This window comes from Staurois parvus, unplaced genomic scaffold (assembly GCF_062004578.1).
Source record: "Staurois parvus isolate SC_StPar_1 unplaced genomic scaffold, SC_StPar_1.0 ptg000818l, whole genome shotgun sequence".
Taxonomy (NCBI): domain Eukaryota; kingdom Metazoa; phylum Chordata; class Amphibia; order Anura; family Ranidae; genus Staurois; species Staurois parvus.
In genome coordinates, this window is record NW_028318614.1 from 12654713 (window position 1) to 12676392 (window position 21680).

Genomic DNA, 21680 nt, shown 5'->3' on the forward strand with positions numbered 1-21680 from the left:
GAATCACATGAGATATACCACACCGCATATATGTGAACCCAGGCTAAAGGACAATTGTTTTCAATGTGCCCTTACAGTGACTGGTGCTATGAAGTGTGGATAAACATCAGTCACAGCACTCAGTGGGGTTGAGTTAGTAGAACTGTAGAGTGTGTAGTGCCCTCTAGGTGGGGCTAGTGTAAGGTAAATTTATTTTTGGCTCATGGTAGTGAAGGAGCCTGAATTACTCTGGGTTCGGGGGGAGGTCAAGCTGCATGGCTCGGTAGGTTGGGACTCTATCACCTCCACCTGGTTCTGGAGGTCCATGGAAGCTTCCAGAAGCCAAAGGGTGGAAGGGTGGAGACTTCATTCTGCATATTCAACAAAGTCTGACCAATCCCAGAGAGGAGGCTCTGGTAGTGTGGTAGACCAGCCCATTTATATGAGAGAGCCATGCTAGCACGGGAGTCGTGTGGAAGATGGATTACTGAGAGGTGTTGCTGTATAGCCTGGGAGGGAGTCCCAGTGGAAAGGGGTTCTACTTTCAGGCTGGAAGCTGAGGAGAAGCTGAAAGAGGGAGCTTGTCCACTGGGGAAGGACAGTCTGCAAAGCTTGGAAAAGAACCAGCCCAGCTATAGAGGACTGAAAGTAGTTTTATCCACATCTGCAACGACAAGGACAAGGACAAGGACAGTGTGAGTACTTCTACACCCCCAGGGCCTAGAAGGGAGAGGTCTGCTGGATGCAAATTCTGGCTTCAGGGAACAGTTCATAGCTTACCCAATCCCTTGTGCTGAGATCAGACACTTTAGACAGGTGGGCTGGTATTCTGTGCACTAAGGGGACCAAGAGCTCCTACACATTGTCATGTTGCTAGAAATCCACTCAGGGGACATCAAGCTGCTAGAAGGGGATTACTTTACTAAGGACTGTAATGTTCCAGCTGGGATGCAGTCAACTGTTTGTCGTTCTTTTACTAAGCGTGCCAGAGCAGGAAAGTCCTCATTATTCTGTTTCTTCAATCAAATTGGGCATCCCATAACCACTTTACCCTATCCAAGTTGTTAACCCCTAATAAAACATAAAAAAAAACCCAAGTCCATGGACTGTTTACTGACTTTGGATGCAAGTGTGGAAAATGTGTGTTGCCTGACTTTGCATTGCTTATGAGGGGCCCAAAAACTCAGCGGCCTTCAAGAGGGTAGTGCTATAAATGTATAATTTGGTGCAGCTGTGCATGGTAACCAATCAGCTTCTAACTTCAGCTTGTTCAGGTAAGCTTTGACAATAAAACCTGGAAGCTGATTGGTTTCTATGCAGAGCTGCACCAGATTTTGCACTCTCCAAGTATAGTAAATCAATCCCAGTGTGAATTAGCCCTTAATGATAGAGGTTGGAGCAATGAAAAACTATGTGCCCCAGTGGACAATTGTGCATTCAGATCAGCTGGTTTACAGCACATATAGAAATATACCAAAATATTTAACTTAAAAGCATAACTTACCAATAATTCACCATATGATGACAGCAGACCAGCACCATATGCTTTCATTTCACCATCCTGCTTACACAGGCCAAACTCTACTGTGAACCAGTATAGCTGAAACAAAAAAAAGTATATGGCCATATTAGATAATAGACACACTAACCTTTTAGTTGACATATGCAGAACGGAAAAATTTGTTTAGTTTAGTCTTGGATAGATTTGTTATGTTGCTAATTTCGCTTCGTAGATTAGTTTGGAATTTGTTTAGCTTCGTTTTGTTTATTTTATTCAATTTCTAACGAATTTCAAATTTTCAGAATGATTTGAGTTCTATGTGAAGAATAGCTGGTTATTAAGCAAATGGCCGGGAAGCCAGCTGCAGCGTCCTTAACCGCCGATGACTCATCAGCTGTCAATGGTTTCCCCACTGACAACTGAATGTAAAAAAAAGAATTGGAAGCATCCATGCCAGGCAATTTGGGTCTGGTATGGATTTTAAGGGGAACCCCCATAGCAACATTTTTTTAAAGCGGTGCAGGGTCCCCCCAAAATCCCTACCAGACCCCTATCCAAGCATGCAGCCTGACAGGCCAGGAAAGGGGGGGGACAAGCAAGCGCCCCACCTATACCATACCAGGCCACATGCCCTCAACATAGGGGATGCTTTGGGGTAGGGGGGGCTCCCCCCAAAGCACCTTGTCCCCATGTTAATGGGGAAAAGGGTCTCTTCCCCCCCAACCCTGACCGATGGTTGTGGGGGACTTATCGGAATCTGGAATCCCCTTTAACAAGGGGGCCCCAAGATCTCAGCCTCCTCATGTGAATCAGTAGGGGTACATAGTACCCCTACTCATTCACCAAAAAAATGTAAAAAGTTATAAAAAAACATACCATCAGTTTTTGACATGTCCTTTATTAAAAAATAAAAATAAATATCAGCTGGATTAGATCCATTGACAAGCACAATGAACGTCTCTGGCCACCAACCCAAGGAGAAAAGAGTTCTGCACTTGACAAAGGCTCCTGCCATCTGATACCTCCACAGCCTGATAGTTCTTAAATAACAAAGGGGCGGGGTCACCCAGCGACATCATTGGGTGGCCTTGTCCTTTTGTTATTCAAGAAAGATCAGATGGCGGAGTTGTCAGGCGGCAGGAGCCTTCGTCAGGTGTGAAGCCCTTTTTCTTTTTTTCTTTTTTTTTCTGCGGGTCGGCGGCCAGTGTTCACCGTGATTGACATTGGATCTACTTTGGAGACATTTATTTATTTTTAATAAAAGACGTCAAAAATTGGTGGTGTGTTTTTTCTAACCTTTTACACTTTTTTGGGAGACCCCCACAAGCACCACCCAGGGTTATGGGGAAGAGGCCCTTGTCCTTAACATAGGTGCAAGGTGCTTTTGGGAGGAGCCCCCCCCCCCCCCAGTGTTCAATGCTCTCTGTCAAGCTCTGTAAAAATGTTAGTGCTCTGTCAAGTACAACAAAAACAATGCATTTTTCTTACAAGCATACATACAAACATTTAGCAGCTCTCACCGTGGCCAGTTTCTCTATTTCTTCATCTGTTGCTCCCAGTGACGCTAAGCCAATGTCCTGCATAAAAAAATAATATAAAAAGAGATGCCTAGGTTTGAAGATACACAGCTGGCCCTCAATATTGGCATTACAAAACCAGAACTCTTGCATTTGGGTAAAAAAATAAACTTAAAGGGTTAGTCTCCCCAGAGATAGGAGGGGGCAATTAGTCACTAAATTGTTTTTTTATATCTTTTCAGACTCCCTATATCTCCCTATCATAGCCCCTGCCTTGGTCCCTGCCCACCTTGGAGCTATTTGATGTTCATGTCCACCTTTTGAATGTTTCTATTCCTTCATAATATATAAAATGGAAATACATTAGAAGTAAAACAGTTAGAGCAAGCCCCCCTTTTAATAGTTATAGTGGGTGTGCAAGTCTGATAACTGATGCATAAGTGCAGAGATCCCACTACTGGAGCCCGCAAGTGATATGAGGTCAAATAATGTGGGGCATCTGTCAAAAGCTAAAGTAATAGTGGCTCAGTGTGGTGATCCTGAACCTTTAAGTGCCAAGAAATGTGTTGCCCTCAAATAGGCTATCAACTTTGTTACAAAAATGGTGCTAAGCATTAAATCAAAATTGAATGTCCTTTGCAGAACACTAAGGTAGTCCAAAGTGTTATTATGGATTTTCTTTGAAATGGAAAAATTTGTAAAAAAACACTGTCCATACTGCAGCTGCTGGTGACAACGCACCTCTATTCTTGCCAAGGTCAGAATTCCACTGCATTCTTCTGTATAGGTCAGAAACACATTAGAGAATAATGGCTGTAGTGATTGCAGGACCATTTAGGATGCCAGGGGCCTGGCACATTGTTCTAGCTCTAGACAATATGGATAGAGTAAAAAATGTATTGACTTGGGCTTTATAGGTGCACTTACCCTTTACGTCTCTTAGATTCCCAGTCTGTGACCTCAAATTTGCCCAATAAACAGCATATTCTACAATAAAAGTATACCTCCCTCTTTTCTTGACCCCTGAGATGATATTCTCACCTAGTATATCCTACATTGAGCTGAGCATATCTTTTAGTTAATGTTAGAGTAAGGTATGTTATAATATCTTGTACCGAGCCTGGGTATGCTCAATTTTGTAACTAAACTCTTGAAATTCAAAAAAAGAATTAAAAAAACAACATATCCTACAAAACAACAGATATTTCCTCATATATCATATATTACAACCCTACATCATAACTCAATAGAAGACAAACCTGGGAAAACTGAGCAAATGTTTTATCAGCCAACATAGGAACATGTCCCAGCAGCTCATGACAGCAATCCCTGTGGAATAATGAAAAATAAAAAAAATTGTATCATCTTAATCTTTAATTCTAAAGAGTACTCACAGAGTAATTTTTGCATTTTGCTATACTTTAGTTACCTCAAAAATAGCTCATGATTTCTAGCTTTTCTTAACTTACACCTGTGAATTATAGAAGAACTTTAAGAAAAATAGTAAAAATTTCTAGAGCTCCCTTGTAGCAGGTTAAACCAGTTCCCTTGCTGAAACCTACAGTAAATGTTTTTAATGATTACAGAAGACCCAAAGTATCATCCCTCTGGTTCATTCTACTGTTAGTTTCTTAACTAACAATGGCCCTAAGGCCACGTCAGAAATCACACACTTACATATTCCAAAAACCTTCTATATCTACAATGGTTCTTGGCCAAGTCCACAGGAGGTCCCGCTAAATACCTGAGGAACATAAGCATGGGAAACCAGGTTGCACCTGGGGAACCCTTTCCAACCACTGCCAAGAAAGCCAACCTTGCTCCACTAGGCCACCACTTCCAACCCAAACCAGTTTTAAAATCTCTACTTCCCCACGTATGGGCCATTTTGCATAAGTAGCACTAACCAACTCTTATTAACTTCTTAGCATCAGCACTCAAAAGCCCACATTTATATTTTACATGTCCAAATATTTAGTAAATCAATCCAAAGATATGATACTAGCACAAGGACACTCTTCTTCAGAAACATTAGTCTTCACAGTGCCAGCAATGCAAATGAGGAAAGGTGGCAGTACTAGCAAATTTCAGTTCTCATAAAACACAGGTAACCAAGGATGCATCAGTGCTGTTTCCAATCTAGCCCATCCTAGGGGGCTCGCTCTCCATTTTTCCCCCAAGGTGTAAGAACGCAGTTCTCTGTGATCTTGTCTCCATCTCTGTTTCCAAGAACCCCTTGACTCTTTCGCCCAGGTTATTTTATCTCCTCTTAGGAAGCATGGATAAAAGACATAAGAGCTACCTAGTAACTGTTGAGTGGGACTACCCATTAAAGGATGCTCACATAATTGCGCAAAGGCAAAATGAGAGCAGACAATGACCTCCAATGGTGCCTGCAGGAACTACAATGGACATCCTCCCAGATATGCCAGATGTATACAATAGGGTCCTAACACCCTGTTACAAACTCAAAAGTTTAAATTGGTTAGCAGTACCTTGGATTTGGCTTGCATCTAGAAATAATACAATTTTCCCCTCTTTGCTGTTAACCTGTAATACTGCTTTTTTTAAAAAAAAAAAAAAACCTGACAGCTAAAGACCACACTGCCAAACCACCAGCATCAATCCAGGTTGACAACCCCCTCCTCCTGTTTACTTGTAGAAGGTAAGGAAAGCAAATAGCCATCTGCTTTGCAGAGATATTCATACTATAACTAGACAATACAGTTATTGTATGGAGCTTCCATTTATTGTAGTGGCTAAGACGTTCTGTTGTTGTTCCAAGATTCTCTTGTATTGTCATCACTGCTTACTGAAGTATTCAGGCTTACAGAAAGCTTCTTCATATACAGATGTGTTCTATTGTCTCCTACTTAGACATTGCACATCTGACCACCATCAAACAGGGTGTTCCTTTTTATTTTATCCAGGCAAAAACTGTCTGTGGTTATCCAGCTAAAGTGGAACATGTCCTGACATGCTTGGATACATTTCCAGTAAGAGAATCACATGTAAACAATTTATTGTAATGTGTTTTTATACCCTCCCTTTTATTTAAGTGTACAACAAGCTTCAATTGTTTTATGTTTTTATTTTTTCAAATTTTAGAGAACTGCTTATGATGGGGCTTAACTGGTTTGTGACCAGAGTCCATTAATGCCTAGTTGTCCAGACTAAATATAGCAGTGTCAGTATGCAACTGTTAACTACTTGCAGGTCTGTTCACACCAGGCTGCATCTGCAGTAATGCATGTGTCGCAAAATGCTTTGCTTTTCCTGTGCATTGCTGCATCATTGCAGCTCACTAACCTCTTGGCACCAGCCACGCGCAAATGTGCGACCTCACATTTGCCTGCAATTAAGAAACACATATGTGCTGAGAGCACGCGCCCTGCGCACTCCCAGCTCACGTGTCCTGTACTCATGGAAAGGTTCTGATCTCCTCTTTCAATCAGGACCTTTCCCGATGATGTGACTGCTGTGACGACAAATCATGGCGGTCACATGACCCTAAAACCCCGCCCCACTTCCCGGGGTCTCTGAAACCCTTAAAGGGCCAGGAGGCGCCGGCACCGAGGGGTTAAAATGGAGTTCCAACCAAAAGTGGAAGCTCCACTTATCTGCCTCCACCCCCTACACTGCCACATTTGGCACCTTTTAGGGGGAGTGGGTACCTGGTTTTGACAAGTACCCACTCCCACTTCCAGCTCAGTTTGCCGTGGAAAACTGAGCCAAAAGTTTGGCCCCCTCTCCTTCCTCCCCCCCCCCCCCCCTCACAGGCCTCTGGGACATTTCACAGGTCCCAGAGGACTGCAGCCCATTCACAGAGCACAGTAGGAAACTGACTGTGAAGCCGCAAGGCTACACAGCCGGTTTCCCTTAGTCAAGATCCCAGCTTCAGCACCTGACAGCCGACTGAAGAATTGGCTCGAGGTGAGGACACCACTGGATCCCTGGACAGGTAAGTGCCCTAATATTAAAAGTCAGCAGCTAGAGTATGTAGTATGGGATGGGGGGTCCGGAATTCCTCTTTCACTGTGATTGGGCTTCGAATGCAGGAAAAGTCACTCCTGCTTTATTATTTTTACCCCAGTATGTAGTGATGTAGCGCAGGTGAGTTCTGTACATGCATTGGGTGCTCCTTCCCCCTGAGTAGATTTAATCCACCCACCCCCATCAAAGCTCTATACTTGCCTGGATCTCCAGCTAAGGCCCACATACTTGTTTACATTGCTCTGATTGCTTCTTCACCCAATGTATGTGTGTGTGTAGTTCAGTTCAATACACTCCTATGGGGCTGGTAGACAGACAGGAGTCAAACTGCAGTCACACAAAGAAACTTTGTGTGATTGTTCCCTTACCCTTTAAGAATAGTATTTCTTTCTATATGCACAGCAAGTGCACCCAGAAAGAATAAAATTAAAACAGCTGTTGCTGTCAGTAACAGTAGTTTACAAACAGAGCCACGTGATCAGTGATTGGTTCCTGGCAGCTAGTGTAATCTGGTCTGTATCTGATAACTGTGGAACTTCTTCCTCTGTTGGTGCTGTGTTATCCTTCTGCAGTGTGCATAGGGTTAAACTGAATATTCATTAATGCAGAAGTGCAGCAGCCATCTTTATGTAGACCACTTTGCAATGCTCATTTATGGAGTTTCTCCAGTGCAGGGCACAGCCATCTTGGCTGGGTCTGGATTAATCTGAAAATGCAGGGATGTGGGGAAAAAAAGGGGAGGAGAGGAACAGGTGGGGAGCTGAGAGAGGGGAACAACAAGGTTGCAGGGAGGGGGGACACAGACGGCTGCTCCTTGAGATGTGAACCCATGTGGCAGAAGGACAGAGTGCAAAGACCTGTGTTGCCATACCTTCCAACTGTCCCTGATTTCGAGGGATTGTCCCTGATTTGGAACAAAGTCCCTCTGTCCCTCCTCCTCATTTGTCCCTCATTTTGGTCTGATCTATATAGTTGTATATAGAATGCACTATTTATCTTTCAAAAAGTGTTTCACAGTGCTAAACCTTACATCCAATTTTTAAATGGTTGCATTTTTAAACTTCAAAAACCAGTATAAAGGAATAGTAGTTGTAAAAAAAAAAGCACTTTGGGTTTAACCAATCTTTTTTTTGTATAACTTTCCATTAAGGGGGCATGGTAGGGGGGTGTCTTATGCCTACATATATTTGCTAATAGGTGTCCCTCGTTCCCATCTCAAAAGGTTGGGAGATATGGTGTTGCACCCACCTACATTGAGTACTGAGATCTGTGCTACACCTGTTTGCTGCTGTGTGTTGGAAGCTTGTGTTCCAGAGGCTACCTTTGCTGATCTGGAATGAACTGCTGTGAGCGAAGAGCCAGTGTGCAGGGCTGCTGAGAGACAGACTGCTGCTGAGAGCAAGGATGGAGACACTAGCTGCTTGGACACGTGCTGTAATAGAGACATTCTGTCAATTTGCTACCACCATGGACTGAGCTTTGCTGTTGTGGGACTACATAGCCCAACATTCCAACAGAGACTGGGACTGACTGTGTAGAGTGCTGGGATCTATGCACAAAGGCTCCACCAGAGACTTGTTGTTAGAGACTCCTGAGCTGCTGTTCCAGACCTGAGATATAGAGAGAAACTGCAGCTGAAATGTGGTGAAAGACTAACTGAGATCTGGTGAAAGACTGTTGCTGCGATCCACTGAAAAACCATGGTCCAAGATTTGTGCTTGTGTTGTCCAGACCTGCTGACTGCAAGGAGCAGCTTCAATCCACTGTGTTGCAGAATAGACCAACAACCCAGGCAGGCAGCTGAGGAGTGAGGGGAAGATGGGCTTGCAGTAAGCAGGTATGTGGTAAAGAGACTGAGCTGCTGCTGGATGAATGGATCCCTGCCATAGCTGACCACAATTGGGTGAGGGCTCAGAGAAGTAAAGAGACTGAGAGCCTTCTCCCTGGGAGGGTTGATTTGAATACCTGGTAATATCAGACTGTACCCAAGAGCACTCTCACCACTTGTAAGGAAATAAAAGAGGGAATGTATCAGCAAGACTGAAAGAGAAAGATCACCGAAACGTCTACCTCTGTCTGACGTGAACTGGACTTTTACTGATTTACAGCACATGTAGGCAGACCCTGGAACTTGTAAGGGACTAACCTCATACATTTTAATCTGTTGTCTGCTGGGAACTATTGTCCTTTCTTTGAGGGCCCCAACTTTGCCGGACAACTTTGATGTGTTTTCAGCATTCACTGGCCAGTGTAACAACTCGGACTGTAATAGCCAGTTAGGATTGTCTTTATATACTGTTGCTAGGTCAGTGCAGTTCAGTTCTGTTAATTATGGTTAGTCAGAATAATACAGGTGTTTAACCATATCTCTCAGAGTAATGTTGTCTTATTGCATTTGTATATGTACAATTGCTAATCCTCTTTTCTTTTAGGCTATGCTTGGCATAATAAATTCTTTGAAATTCCCCCAAGGTGTGTTGGTAAGTGCTGGGTAAGCAAGGTATGCCATCTCCAGGTATACAGAGATGACATATCCAGCAGCTACTCAGGTGGTAGCACTACTTTAGTTTTCCCTGGGATCTGTCGCTGAGAGCCACGTTGCTCAAAACAAAATAAAAATTAGCTTTTCTACTGTATGTGGCATCATTCAAGGAAAATCTACACATGCTAAACTGTTAAAGGATAGGTTTGAACAGGTTACATGTTACACCCATGCCAAATCCTCCACCCCCTCCATCCCTCAGCCGCTGTCACATTTTAAGGGCTCATGTACACTGCAGCTGATAAACTCACATTTAGGAGCTGTTCAGTGTTCTTTTCAGCAGCCCCTGAACTCACCCTAATGTTTTCCTATGTGTCCATGTACACATCTTCGTTTACTGTCCTTTACAGGCATTTGAGTTTACAGTCGTGTTTTTGAATACAGAAAACTTGCGTTCAGCAGTCGATTTTATCAGCGTTTCAAACGCAAAATGCTTGTAAACGCGGCAAATCATGTTTATAAAGTGTTTGCATTGGAAAAAATGTTTTAACTCTTCTAGTTGCCGATGCTGTCCAGAGCCTTTTTTCATCATGAAAAATGCATGCAAAGCGTTTTCAAGGTACTCAAATGGACAAAACACTGAACACAGGATGTTCCTACCAAGCTTGTCACACATTGCAAAGACCAATTCACACCTCAGACCTCTCCCACCCTTGGAAACAAAAGATAGATTAATGACAATTAACACTTCAAATTCCTTATGCCAGGTGGCCTTAATGACTCACTCCACCAGACACCTTTCCCACCCTTGGAAACAAAAGAAATGTTAATGAGCAACTCACACCTAAGCTAATTTCAACACATACTGCTGTCTCTGCTTTTACTCTCTCAATTTCTCAGAAACAGTCTGAAATAGTTAATCATTTACCACTTTTCAGTGCATTCTGGGCATTTGTGAGGTTCTCCTGTGCTTATCTTTAAAAAAACGCTTCTAAATGCAAACGCACATAAACGAGTATAAACGTATTATGCAAACGCGACTAAACAGATGTTTTTTAACCTACGTTTTCCAGCAGTCAGTTTCCATCGTTCAGAAGTGTCCTGTGTACATGGGGCCTAAAACTGATGCTGCAGCTGGCCAGCTAAGACCAGTCCTAGGTTGCTAATATGGTTCACATATATGTGTATACCAAACCTGCCAATAACCTCAGTACAGTGTATATGTGCATATGTTAAAGCCAAAAGCAGAATCATTGCTGTAATTTATGTCTTTGATTGTTATATGACATTTATATATTCATTGTGTTAGCAGAAGCAGAAAAGGAAAATATGCCTTTAAGAGTTAGTATAAGCTGAGCCAATCACAGACAGCCTCACACTGTACAGAGCCTTAACCAATCCCAGCCAGTTTCACATTTATGCCCGTGTAAAACTCCCTGCTAGGATTTTCTAGAGACACATGCTCACCAGACAGAAGAGGAAACAGACAGTTCCAATCAGAAGAGCTTTATGGAGACAGAGAAGGCCAAATAGGTATTTAATGCACTTGTGTGTTCCTCTGTTGTTTAGTAATGCAGGTAGATCTGTATGTAAAAACTGTTGTATGTGTTTACTTATAGTTCCACCGAACTTAACGAACTTATCGAACTAACGAATTTACGAATTAAACGAATCAAGTCACTGTAGAGTAATCATAATCTAACGAATTTATCAATCTATTGAATCAACCCAATGTAATACAAATTAAACCATTGTAATATGAAAGAAACAAGCCATTGTAAGCAGTGTTATATGAAGAAGATTGAAGTTATTAAAGAAGTTAACTAAAGTATTCGGTGTGCTCTTTAAACCTACTGCATCCATAGAGCGACATTGGAGGAATTACAGAGTAAAGTCAGTCTAATCAAACAAAGAAACAGCAATTGCATAATTTTTCTAATGCCACAGCGCACTAGGCACCAAAGGGTGCTGCGCCTGCCACAGATGCAGCTGTGGGGGCTCCGCCTGAACAGCTGCATCTTCTTTCACAGCAATCTGCAAATTAATGAACTACAAGTCTTCTACCGCCGCAGATGGCTTGTAGTTCTCAATGGACAATGAGGGTGCTGGTGAGCACCCCTGTAGTTTACTGACACTTCCTGCAACTATCTACCTGTACAGAGGTATAGGCAGAGAGCTGTCAGCAGTGTCTGCAGGAGCTTGACACCGCACCTGTGATTCACGGATCGCAGATGAAATACTTTGCAGGCTGCAGTGTTAAAAAATTTATACATGCTATTTTTTTACCTGCAAAATCATGTGCCTTTGTTTTTTGTTTTTTTTAACTAAAGGTATACTTAGCATTTAAGCAAGAACTTAATCACTTCAACTGCAGGCACTTTTACCCCCTTCCTGCCCAGGCCAATTTTCAGCTTTCAGCTCTGTCGGACTTTGAATGACAATTGGGCGGTCAGGCAACACTGTACCCATATGAAATTTTTATCATTTTTTTCACACAGAGATTTTTTTCTGGTGGTATTTAATCACCACTGACTTTTATTTTTTGCTAAATAAACCAAAAAACACCTGAAACGTTTTGGGGAAAAAACCCGCACTTTTACTGTTATAAAAGTTTGCAAATAAAATTTCTTCATAAAATTAGGTCAAAATGTATTCTGCTACATTTCTTTGGTGAAAATAATAATAATAATAATTGAAATTTATTTTTTTTTCTAATGTTTTTTTTATTTTTTATTACATTTTTTCTTTTATTTTACTATTTTATTTTTCAGCACACTGTGACCAAAGCAATACAATGGAGGGAGGCTCTTTTCCCTCCTAACGTCCAGCTCCAACTGACGCCCCCTCAACTCAACATAACCCCCCACCCTAAGGTGCAGCAGACCCCACCTACACTTTCAACGTATGCCAACCAGAACCCCGGCTATCACATACCAACCCCCTGGAGCTAACCTTAACCCTTTCCGTTCCTCCTTCACCACTCTGGGCCTAGTCATGCATGCCCTGCGCTATTTTCTTTCTTTATTCCTGCTACGGGCATTTCTATACAATGGCACCACAGTAACACTGAACTACTCTGGGCAAGTGATCAGGATTTTTTTTTCCAACACATTATGATTGCTAATACCAATATATTTAATTGATATATGCAATCGTTGTTACTGAATGAAACTGATTAATTCAGTCTTTTGTTGTGATTAGCTGTGATTGGGCAAAGCTGATCACATGATACAGATGGGCTGTGATTGGCCCTGTCTGTATCATGTGACTGCCTTAACCAGTCACAGCTAACATAATTGTATACAATGGATGGCATGACAGGAAGCCATCCATTGTATACAATTGATGTGATCTGCTGTGATTGGTCACAGCAGTCACATGACACTGGCAGTGTGTAGTGATATGTCATCTGCTGTGTCGTGTGGTCATATGACGCCAAGTCACAATGGTGAGTGTCCTGCCCGGCCGTCAATCTGCTATAGGCTGGAGGGGAAGGTGTTTAAACTACTGAATGTGAAACTATTATAACTGTGCAGACATGTGAAAAGGTTATAAAAGATCCATTGGGTAATTTAAAGTGGAATAAAAAAAAAAAAAAAACCCTGATGGGTAGAATTGTTCTGACAGAAGAGTCCCTTCCCTGTCAGTGGTTGTGTACACTATGGCATAAAGCTCCTGGGGTCCTTTTTTTTGCAGGGGTTTAGTTCAGCTTTAACTCTCCAGAATCTATCAAATCTGTCAATGTTGGATGGATTAATCTGGAAGGAAATGCCCATTTTTGCTTGTTTGCTTGATACTTACGGTTCTGGTGAATGCATTGGTGACGATGCGTGTCGAATGTACTGTGTGCACTGGAAAACACGGAAAGCCAAACTGGAGAGAAAATCTCGAGCAGATAACAGCCCGGCCACAGGGCGTAACTGGAAGCCAGTCCTTTCTGTGATGAGCAAAGGCAATTACCAGATATATTAAAGGGAACCTGTCTTCCATTTGAAATAACAATTAAAATTTTGATTGCAAGGAGATATGAAAATGTACCTGCTATTATTTAAGGTCTCACTTTGTTACAAGAGAGCTTGACTTGCCTGATTTTGGCATAAGGCACATCCCACCAGTCATTGCTCTGTCAAATGAGAGTGCCTTAGAGGCCAATAAAAACATTCTCTTCAGACAGAGGATAGAGAGTGGGAGGAGCTTAGGTAAATTATTATTTATTTATTTCAGATACTTATATAGCACCGTCAATTTACGCAGCGCTTTACATATATATATTGTACATTCACATCAGTCCCTAACCCTCAAGGGGTGTACAATCTAAGGTCCCTAATTCACATACTAGGGTCAGTTTAGCCAGGAGCCAATTCACCTACCAGCATGTCTTTGGAGTGTGGGAGGAAACCAGAGTACCCAGAGGAAACCCACGCAGGCACAGCGAGAACATGCAAACTCCAGGCAGGTGGTGCCATGGTTGGGATTTGAACCAACGACCCTAGTACTACCAGGTGGAAGTGCTAACCATTTAGCCACTGTGCTGCCCTTCAATGAAGCTTTAGTAACAAAATGAAAACTGCAGAGGAGCACACGGTGGGGCATTTCTTGACTGATAAAAGTTATGCAGGAGAATCTGGTTAACCTCCCTGGCGGTATTACCAAGTATAGCTCGGGGTTAATTTGCAGTGCCAAAAGCGGTAACCCCGAGCTACACTCAGGATTACCATGCAGCATTGCTCAGGGAGTCCCAGTTTCACTTACCTTGTCCTGCGCTCCCGCGATGTGTCCCCTGCAGCGTCCCCGTCCATCTCCTCTGGCCGATGCCGGCATCCGTTTTCCGGGGTCCGGTCCCTGCGAGCGTCAGGACATACAGGGGCCGGAACCGGTGGGAAATTTTTAAATTTTAAAGTGGCATTCACAAAATACGCTAAAACCACATAGTAAAACACTGTTTCAAAACATTTCACATACATTGTGTCCCTACTGCTTTGTCCTGTGCCCTGCCTACATTGTTACTGTTCTTTCTGCCTTGTAATTGAGAAATGTCCATGGCGTCCAAAAAGCGTCCCTTTATGTCAAAAGCGGTTTTAGACCATTTGTGATTTGTAACTCCCATTTCACTGTGGCTTGCAACTTCATTTACCTGAAGTCAATGCAAGTCACAATGAAATCAGAAAAAAGTGCAGGAACTATTTTTGAAAATGTACTACTTCAGATCGCACTGATTAAGACAGTGCCATAGAAATACATTAGATGCAAGCTCAGGTGTGATTTGTAAATCGCATGCCGCACCTGAAGGTGTAAACCAAGGCTTAAAGTTTAAAATGGCTGAAAGGAGGTAAAGGAAATTTTCTGTAAGGACATAGATTTTGTTCAAAAGTTAGAAAATATTGAAAATGATACAAACAAAAGGTAAAAGCAGTTGTAAAATTGCAGTTTACCAGTTCTTCGATGTGGCAGCTGCATTGTTTTTTTAAACTTTTCTCCCCCTTTATTTTCACTTTGTAATCCTCATTGCCACATTTTCTGCCTAGTATAACATAAGAGATTGTGGCGTTAGCTGCCTGCCTACCTCAGCCAATCGAAGGGAACGTTGTAGTCATTGATAAAAAAAAAAATACAAGGCTTCCTGTGCATGGCTGAGCAGCACTGAGCCTGACTCAATGGGGTTTATTTACTAAAGCTGGAGAGTCCAAAATCAGACTCCCTTCTGCATAGAAACCAATCAGCTTCTAACCTCAGCTTGTTCAATGAAGCTTTGGCAATGAAACCTGGAAGCTGATTGGTTTCTATGCAGAAGGGAGTCTGATTTTGGACTCTCCAGCTTTAGTAAATAAACCCCAATATGTTTCCCTGTACCACTGCAAGAACACAGCTCTGTATACTGTATGTAGCTGGTGTTGCACACAGTATATACAGCACTGACAGAAGGCACATGAGCTTTAAAAGGAGATAGTTAATTTAAGTCAGCTTGGCCCAAACTATTTAAAGTGAATTTAAACATGGAGTCAGGATTTAAAGGTTTGGCTATGGAGTATATTTTTTACAATTATTAACCCTGTCTGTACTGTGCTGGCAGATCTCATTGTTAGTTGTAAAATAGATTTGACCGCTGTCTGTCCTAACAAAGTGTTAAAGTTTTCAAGGCTTGGTGGTACATTGTATGGTTATGCATTTACAAAAAGCTGTTTGTCCTTCTATTTACACTTTGACATATAATAGCTTGCAAGGAGTCTGCAGAGTCCTAAGTATAAACCTTCACCAAAAAAGCTAAAAAAGTAAGAACTTAGTATTATTGTTATTTATTACTATTATTATTTATGTTGTGTGAAATTGAACATCTAGAGCAGCCTTTCTCAACCTTTTCAACACAGAGGAACCCTTGACATAACTTTCCAGTCTCAGGGAACCCCTGCTAAAAATGACTTTAAATACAATTCATGATACAATAGTGTGATAGTCAGTGGGAAGAATGCTCCTTACACTTGTGGTCATTTGGAAGAATTACCCCCTTACAGATTGCTAAAAAGATCAATGGTGTCAGTGGGAACTTACCTGAGAGGCAAAAATTGCTCATTGCTCAAGGAACCCCTAGCAACCCCTGGAGGAACCCTGGTTTAGAAACCCTGATCTAGAGTGTTTTGCAGCTAGGCTGCAACCAGCCTGAGCTGTATTTAATGTATATTTTCTGTGCTGGGTAGGTTTCTCCTAAGCTCTGGGAATTGATTGTTTCTGCCTGCTGATGTTGTGTTGCCTCTAGAAGTTAGTGTGAGAGGTAATAATGTAGGAGTTATGAATATGTATCTATCCTAGCCAATCATTCAGGATTTTGTCCAGTGATGTGATTTGAGGATGTTTAGTGCAAAGCTTTCAGAAGGGGGCTTTGCCTCAGCTGGGAACCTGCGCTCATGGTTTAGGTAATTTAACTTGTCATTCTGGATGGTATATTTAGGGTAAAAGGAGCAGGAGGATGGCTGTCTGTATGAGTCTCTACCTTCAGTGCCGGTTCACAAATATGCGGATTGGATGCAGTTTGAACCGCATCCAATCCGCATGATGTGTGAAATAACATTGCTTATTATGGTGCCTGTTCACATATGTCTGTTGCATTGGTGGTGCAGATTCAGCGCAGTTTGAAAAAGAGTCCTGTATAATTTGTGAGCAGTGACTTCTATGGGAACTATTTCTAAACCACATCTGTGTGAACAGGATAAAATCCTGAGCTAGTCCTGTCCTGAACCTGATATAAACCTGTGAACAACTACTGTATCAATTAGCTGTGAAACCCGAGCTTCAATCCACACCACACATGTGTGAATCAGCTCTTAGAGAAGTATTTTGAGCTGAAGAGTATCCAAGAAAGAGTTGGGTGCCTGTTCCTATAGATTCAAGTACCTAGAATCTACTTAGAGAAAGATCCATTGATCTTGAACAACAGAAAGTGAATGCTCTTATAGAATCTTTGAAATCTGAACTACAACTACTACTACTACTACTCTACTGTGTCCAGTTATGGGCATCATGTGCCCCTAACCATATTTATAGAATCATATTTGCCTTTAATAAATCAGCTGCAATTAAGTGCTCTACACCACAACTGCAAATAAAAAAACGTTTTGAGCCTAGCCTTGAAGTCAGAAATTCATGTGCAAATGTGGATTATTTAAATTTATTTTTTTCATTTTGTGGTAAAATGCAAGAGTATCTCAGGGAAACACCCATGCTGACAAAACAATCTATTAAGTAATCTATTAACAGAATAAACATTTCTTAACTGTGATCACATTTGCCTGTTTACCTATTTTCTGTGGAACAGTAATCCATAAATCAGCACTGCACTGCAAATGAAAAATGTTAATATTTCAGGCAGGGTTCAAGTACATTTAAAAATATATTGGTTATCTTGGTTATGGCACTGCTGCTTAAATACTGTAAAGGTGCACACCCCATGAAAATAATTATCTCTAATCATGATTCTGCCTTCCCAACCTAAGTGTTTACTGTTTCTCACAATTTGTACCTTTTAGAAAGCAGGAGACATCCTGCAGTTGTGGTATGTTGTCCTCGCTGTACCCACAGTGGGTCTCCAGGAGATGGAAGGCGTCTAGGTGCTCCTTACAAGCATGTGTGGGATATAGACTCTTGAGAGTTGAGTAGACCTCCTTCCTGTAAAATATAATATGCCAAACAGGCCAATAATTCAAACATGGGTTGCTTGTATGAGGGGCATACTGTACACTTTTGGTGTACAGAGCTCACTTAGAAATATAATTTTCTCCTTCCAGCCTATTTCTTTTTGTAACACTGGGACTGATCATGTGACTGTAGTAGGAAGATTCTCCTGCTGAGCACATAGGAATTAAAGCTGATCTGCATAAAATGTCCCAATATTTCCTAAACTCCCAACCCATCATGAAAAAAGTTTGGAAAAAAAAACATCTGGATTGCAGTAATGCATTCTCACAGTAAGAATATGTGACTTAACTGGCACTTGGGTAAGGGGACCAGTAATTTTAGTCTAAGGTGGATATCCTTTACTTTTTTCTTAGCATTTTTTTTAGGTTCAACTTAGCAATTTTGCCTGGTGGGTGGGTGGGTGCTAGGAAATAGTGGGACCATGCATTTTTCTATTGAAAGGTCTACATACAGAAGTAGTTGCAGGATGTGAGTTGAATTAGTTTCATTACAAATGGCTATAGCTTGGACTGTGCAATGATGTGCTAAAATCCTTGCAAAAAAAAGTAATGAATTAGATGATTTTTTTTCTAAACACAAGTGGACTTAAATGGTCCCTGTTGCCACTTTATCGAAGAGCAGGGGCGAACTGACCATTCGGGCACTCAGGCACTGCCCGAGGGCTCGGGGTCAGTAGGGGGCCCCATGAGATGCTCCTGGTACCTTTCATTGGCTTTTTCATAGGCTTTTTTTGGGTGTGGGCGAGGACACAAGGGCCCAATTATCCCCTATTGCCCGGGGGCCCCATGAGTTGTCAGTCTGCCCCTGGTGAAGAGTTATGATTCTGTATTCAGGGATATGTAATAGAGCTACACTACATGGCCAAATGTGTGTGAACACCTGGCCATCACACTTAAATGAGCTTCTTGGACATCCCATTCCAAAATCATGGCCACTGGAGTAGCCTCCATTCCGCTGGGAAGTATTTTCACAGAATATGGAGAGTGTCTGTGGGAATTTGTGCCCATTCAACAAAAAAAGAGCATTTGTGATGGCTGGCAATCAGCTTTCCAATTCATTTCAAAGGTTTTTCAGTAGGGTTAAAGTCAGGGCTCTTTGCAGGCCATTTGAGTACCTCCAGACAAAAGTCATCCAAGCATTTCTTTATGAATCTGGTTTTGTGCCCAGGGGGCAGGGGCCCATTCATTCCGAAACAGAAAAGAGCCTTCACCACACTGTTGCTACAAGGTTGGATACAGACATTTGTATGATGTAGAATTAACAGTACTGAAAACACAAACCAAAAAATTGGGAAGAGAGTTCATATACTCTTGGCCAGTTAGTAAAGATCAGGTTCACAAACCTTTGGCCACATAGTGTATACCAGTAAATAATACGTACACTGGTTAGTTACACAGGGATTCCCACTCCCTACACATCAAAAAGCCACTTGTTCCAGTGAAAGTGGGCTTAAGTGCCTGTTATCACCATTTTTTCTGCTGGTTGAACTGGAAGGACTTGTGTCTTTTTTCAACCAGATTAACCATTTTCTGTGTGCCTTTCTGATTCTTGGTGCATACTGTTACTAAATATGCCCATATTAATATGATAGCGTCCTAGTCTGAAACTGATACTGTTTCACTGTTATAAACCTACTGATGAACTGTCAGCCCAGCCATAACTATTTATTAACTATTTATTTCTTAATAGTCAATACGAACGTTCCCACGTAACCTGAGAATTCCTGTTTTTGGCCAACATTGGTCCAAAAGACATCCTGAGATTGTTGGATTATACTTACTAGTCTAGTTATTCTTGAGTTCTATAGCCAGCCAAAAGGTTTACCTTCTCAGAGCCAATCTGTGTCAACCCAAAATCTCACTATCCAGTGATAATTGGATGGCAAAACAAAAAAATCAAGGCTTTAGTTACAATGTATCCAGAGATCAAAGAGGTACACAATAGGATTTTTGGGTAAATAAGTAATAACAGGTGAACTTTTGTGTGAAATTCACCTAATCAGTGAAAATAGCACAAAAAATTGTATTTGTCAAAATGACGTGAACAGCTCTATACTGTATTTGTTCTTCCAAGAGAAAGGCAAAATGCTATAGAAATCAGAATATGCAGTACCTTAATACTGCTAGATAAAGGTAACACATTTACTATATAGACACAATAAATAATGCAATGAGGTTTCTTTTGTGTACTTTGACTTTACTGCTTCAGCTTTAGAAATGACGTTTTCCTTGCAATGCATATGACTAGCCAGGAGAAGACTGTGTTTGATCAACCAACAATTGTGGTAACCGTTTATATTCTTATAACTAAGTTCATAATTAAATCCAGAAAAGCAAAATATCCACCTCCATGATTTGAGCTAATACTTATTTCACAGATAGAAAAACACAATGTGTGATTGTTTATCTTACCAAGTCGCTATTTCCTCTGGCAAGTACTCTACTCTGGGTATTAGATCATCGCTGAAAAAGGGGAAAACAAAATAGTGTATGAACTGAAAATCTGCACAGTTTTTCTTGTTGTTGTTTTTTGGAAGACATGCTTGTATTATGCATGCCTCAACATTCAATAAAAGCCATCCCCAACATTGTCTAATTGCTTCCACTGATCATTCACTCTGATTTTTTGATAGCTGTTCCTGTTTCAGTGGAATCCTTATCACATCACAGGACAGACTGCATTTGGAGGTTCAGTTCATCCAAAACTGATATTTTGATAATTGATGGATGATGGTGAGTAAAAACCTGTTTTTTTCCTTCTCTGAATGACTCCCTAAAATTTCTGCATGACTCTACCAGGGAGATCCCTATGCTTGTCTTCCTTGGTCAGCGTGCCTACTATGGCCATTATAATGGATTCCTACTACCCCTGAATAGAGGGAATACTTGCAGGGAATCTACTGTACATGTTTGATACATTTTGCTGCAAGTGTGTATATAGGAAGTGATTTGTGTAGGTCTTACCTTGCTCATAAAAACAAATCAGAAATGTTCTTTAACCACTTCAATATCGGGCACCTTCAACCCCTTCCTGCCCAGGCCAATTCTCAGCTTTCAGCACTGTCACACTTTGAATGACAGTTGCGTGGTCATGCAACAATGTACCCATATGAAGTTTTTAGAATTTTTTTCATACACATAGAGCTTTCTTTTGTGGTATTTACTCACCACTGGGTTTTGTGTTTTTTGCTAAACAAAGGAAAAAAGGCCAAACATTTTGAAAAAAAAAATGTTTTTCTTCGTACATGCATGCTTCTTTCTCTGCATACAATCATGTCTCCACCCAGAAAACAACCTTTCTTGATGCATTTCACCTCTCCTGGCTTGCTCACACAGACAGGGAAAGTCCTTATCCTTGTTAGATCAGCAATGGCGAACCACATCAAGGAAGGTTGGTTTTTGGGTGGAGACATTATTGTATGAAGACTTTTGTAATAATAAACACAAGAAGAGGAGATAAATTCTGGAGTGCGGCTATACTATATACCAGCTGACTGCAGGGACACTGTTCTCAGTGTGGAAGTGGAAAAAACAATGTAAGTCATAACAAGCAATTCTGACACTGAAAACACTCATTATTGCCCACTTGAGTAGCCCTAGACGGCCCAATCCTCACTCTAAGAATGCATTTGGTCCATCAATAGGGACTGGGATGCAATTGTTAATGACAAATTTTATCAGCTTACTGCTCAAAGCAGTGCTGTGCTGTATCGCTACAAATGAAGCATGATTTGCAAACTAAGCATTATGGATGCTCTTCATATAAAATGTTTCTTCAGCAAATGCATTTCTATAGATGTAATAGAAAAACGTTTGATGGGAAATTATACTGTATTTTCAGGGAATGCATGATGTTTTATTTCAGTGTTTACCTCAAAGTATTTACTGTATGTAGTATTGTGTATGACATAATTTTAAGATTATATACATCAAGCTAATCTCTGTTATGTATATTTCCAACTAAACTTTGAATAGGCTATACATTCGCTTTAAAATGTGCAAGTTTCTAAAACAAGCAAGAA

The 21680-nt window shown here is 41.3% G+C and overlaps 1 protein-coding gene across 1 annotated transcript in view; it reads right to left on the reverse strand.

Moving 5' to 3' along the window:
• Window positions 1-21680, reverse strand: part of TH (tyrosine hydroxylase) — a 93304-nt gene that overhangs the window by 6292 nt on the left and 65332 nt on the right. Inside the window, exons 6-11 of the mRNA XM_089654951.1 lie at window positions 20071-20121; window positions 17484-17629; window positions 13274-13409; window positions 4257-4326; window positions 3001-3057; window positions 1484-1579 (exon numbers count right to left, since the gene is read on the reverse strand). Of these exons, the coding sequence (XP_089511077.1) occupies window positions 1484-1579; window positions 3001-3057; window positions 4257-4326; window positions 13274-13409; window positions 17484-17629; window positions 20071-20121 (556 nt within the window). The remainder of the gene's footprint in view (window positions 1-1483; window positions 1580-3000; window positions 3058-4256; window positions 4327-13273; window positions 13410-17483; window positions 17630-20070; window positions 20122-21680) is intronic.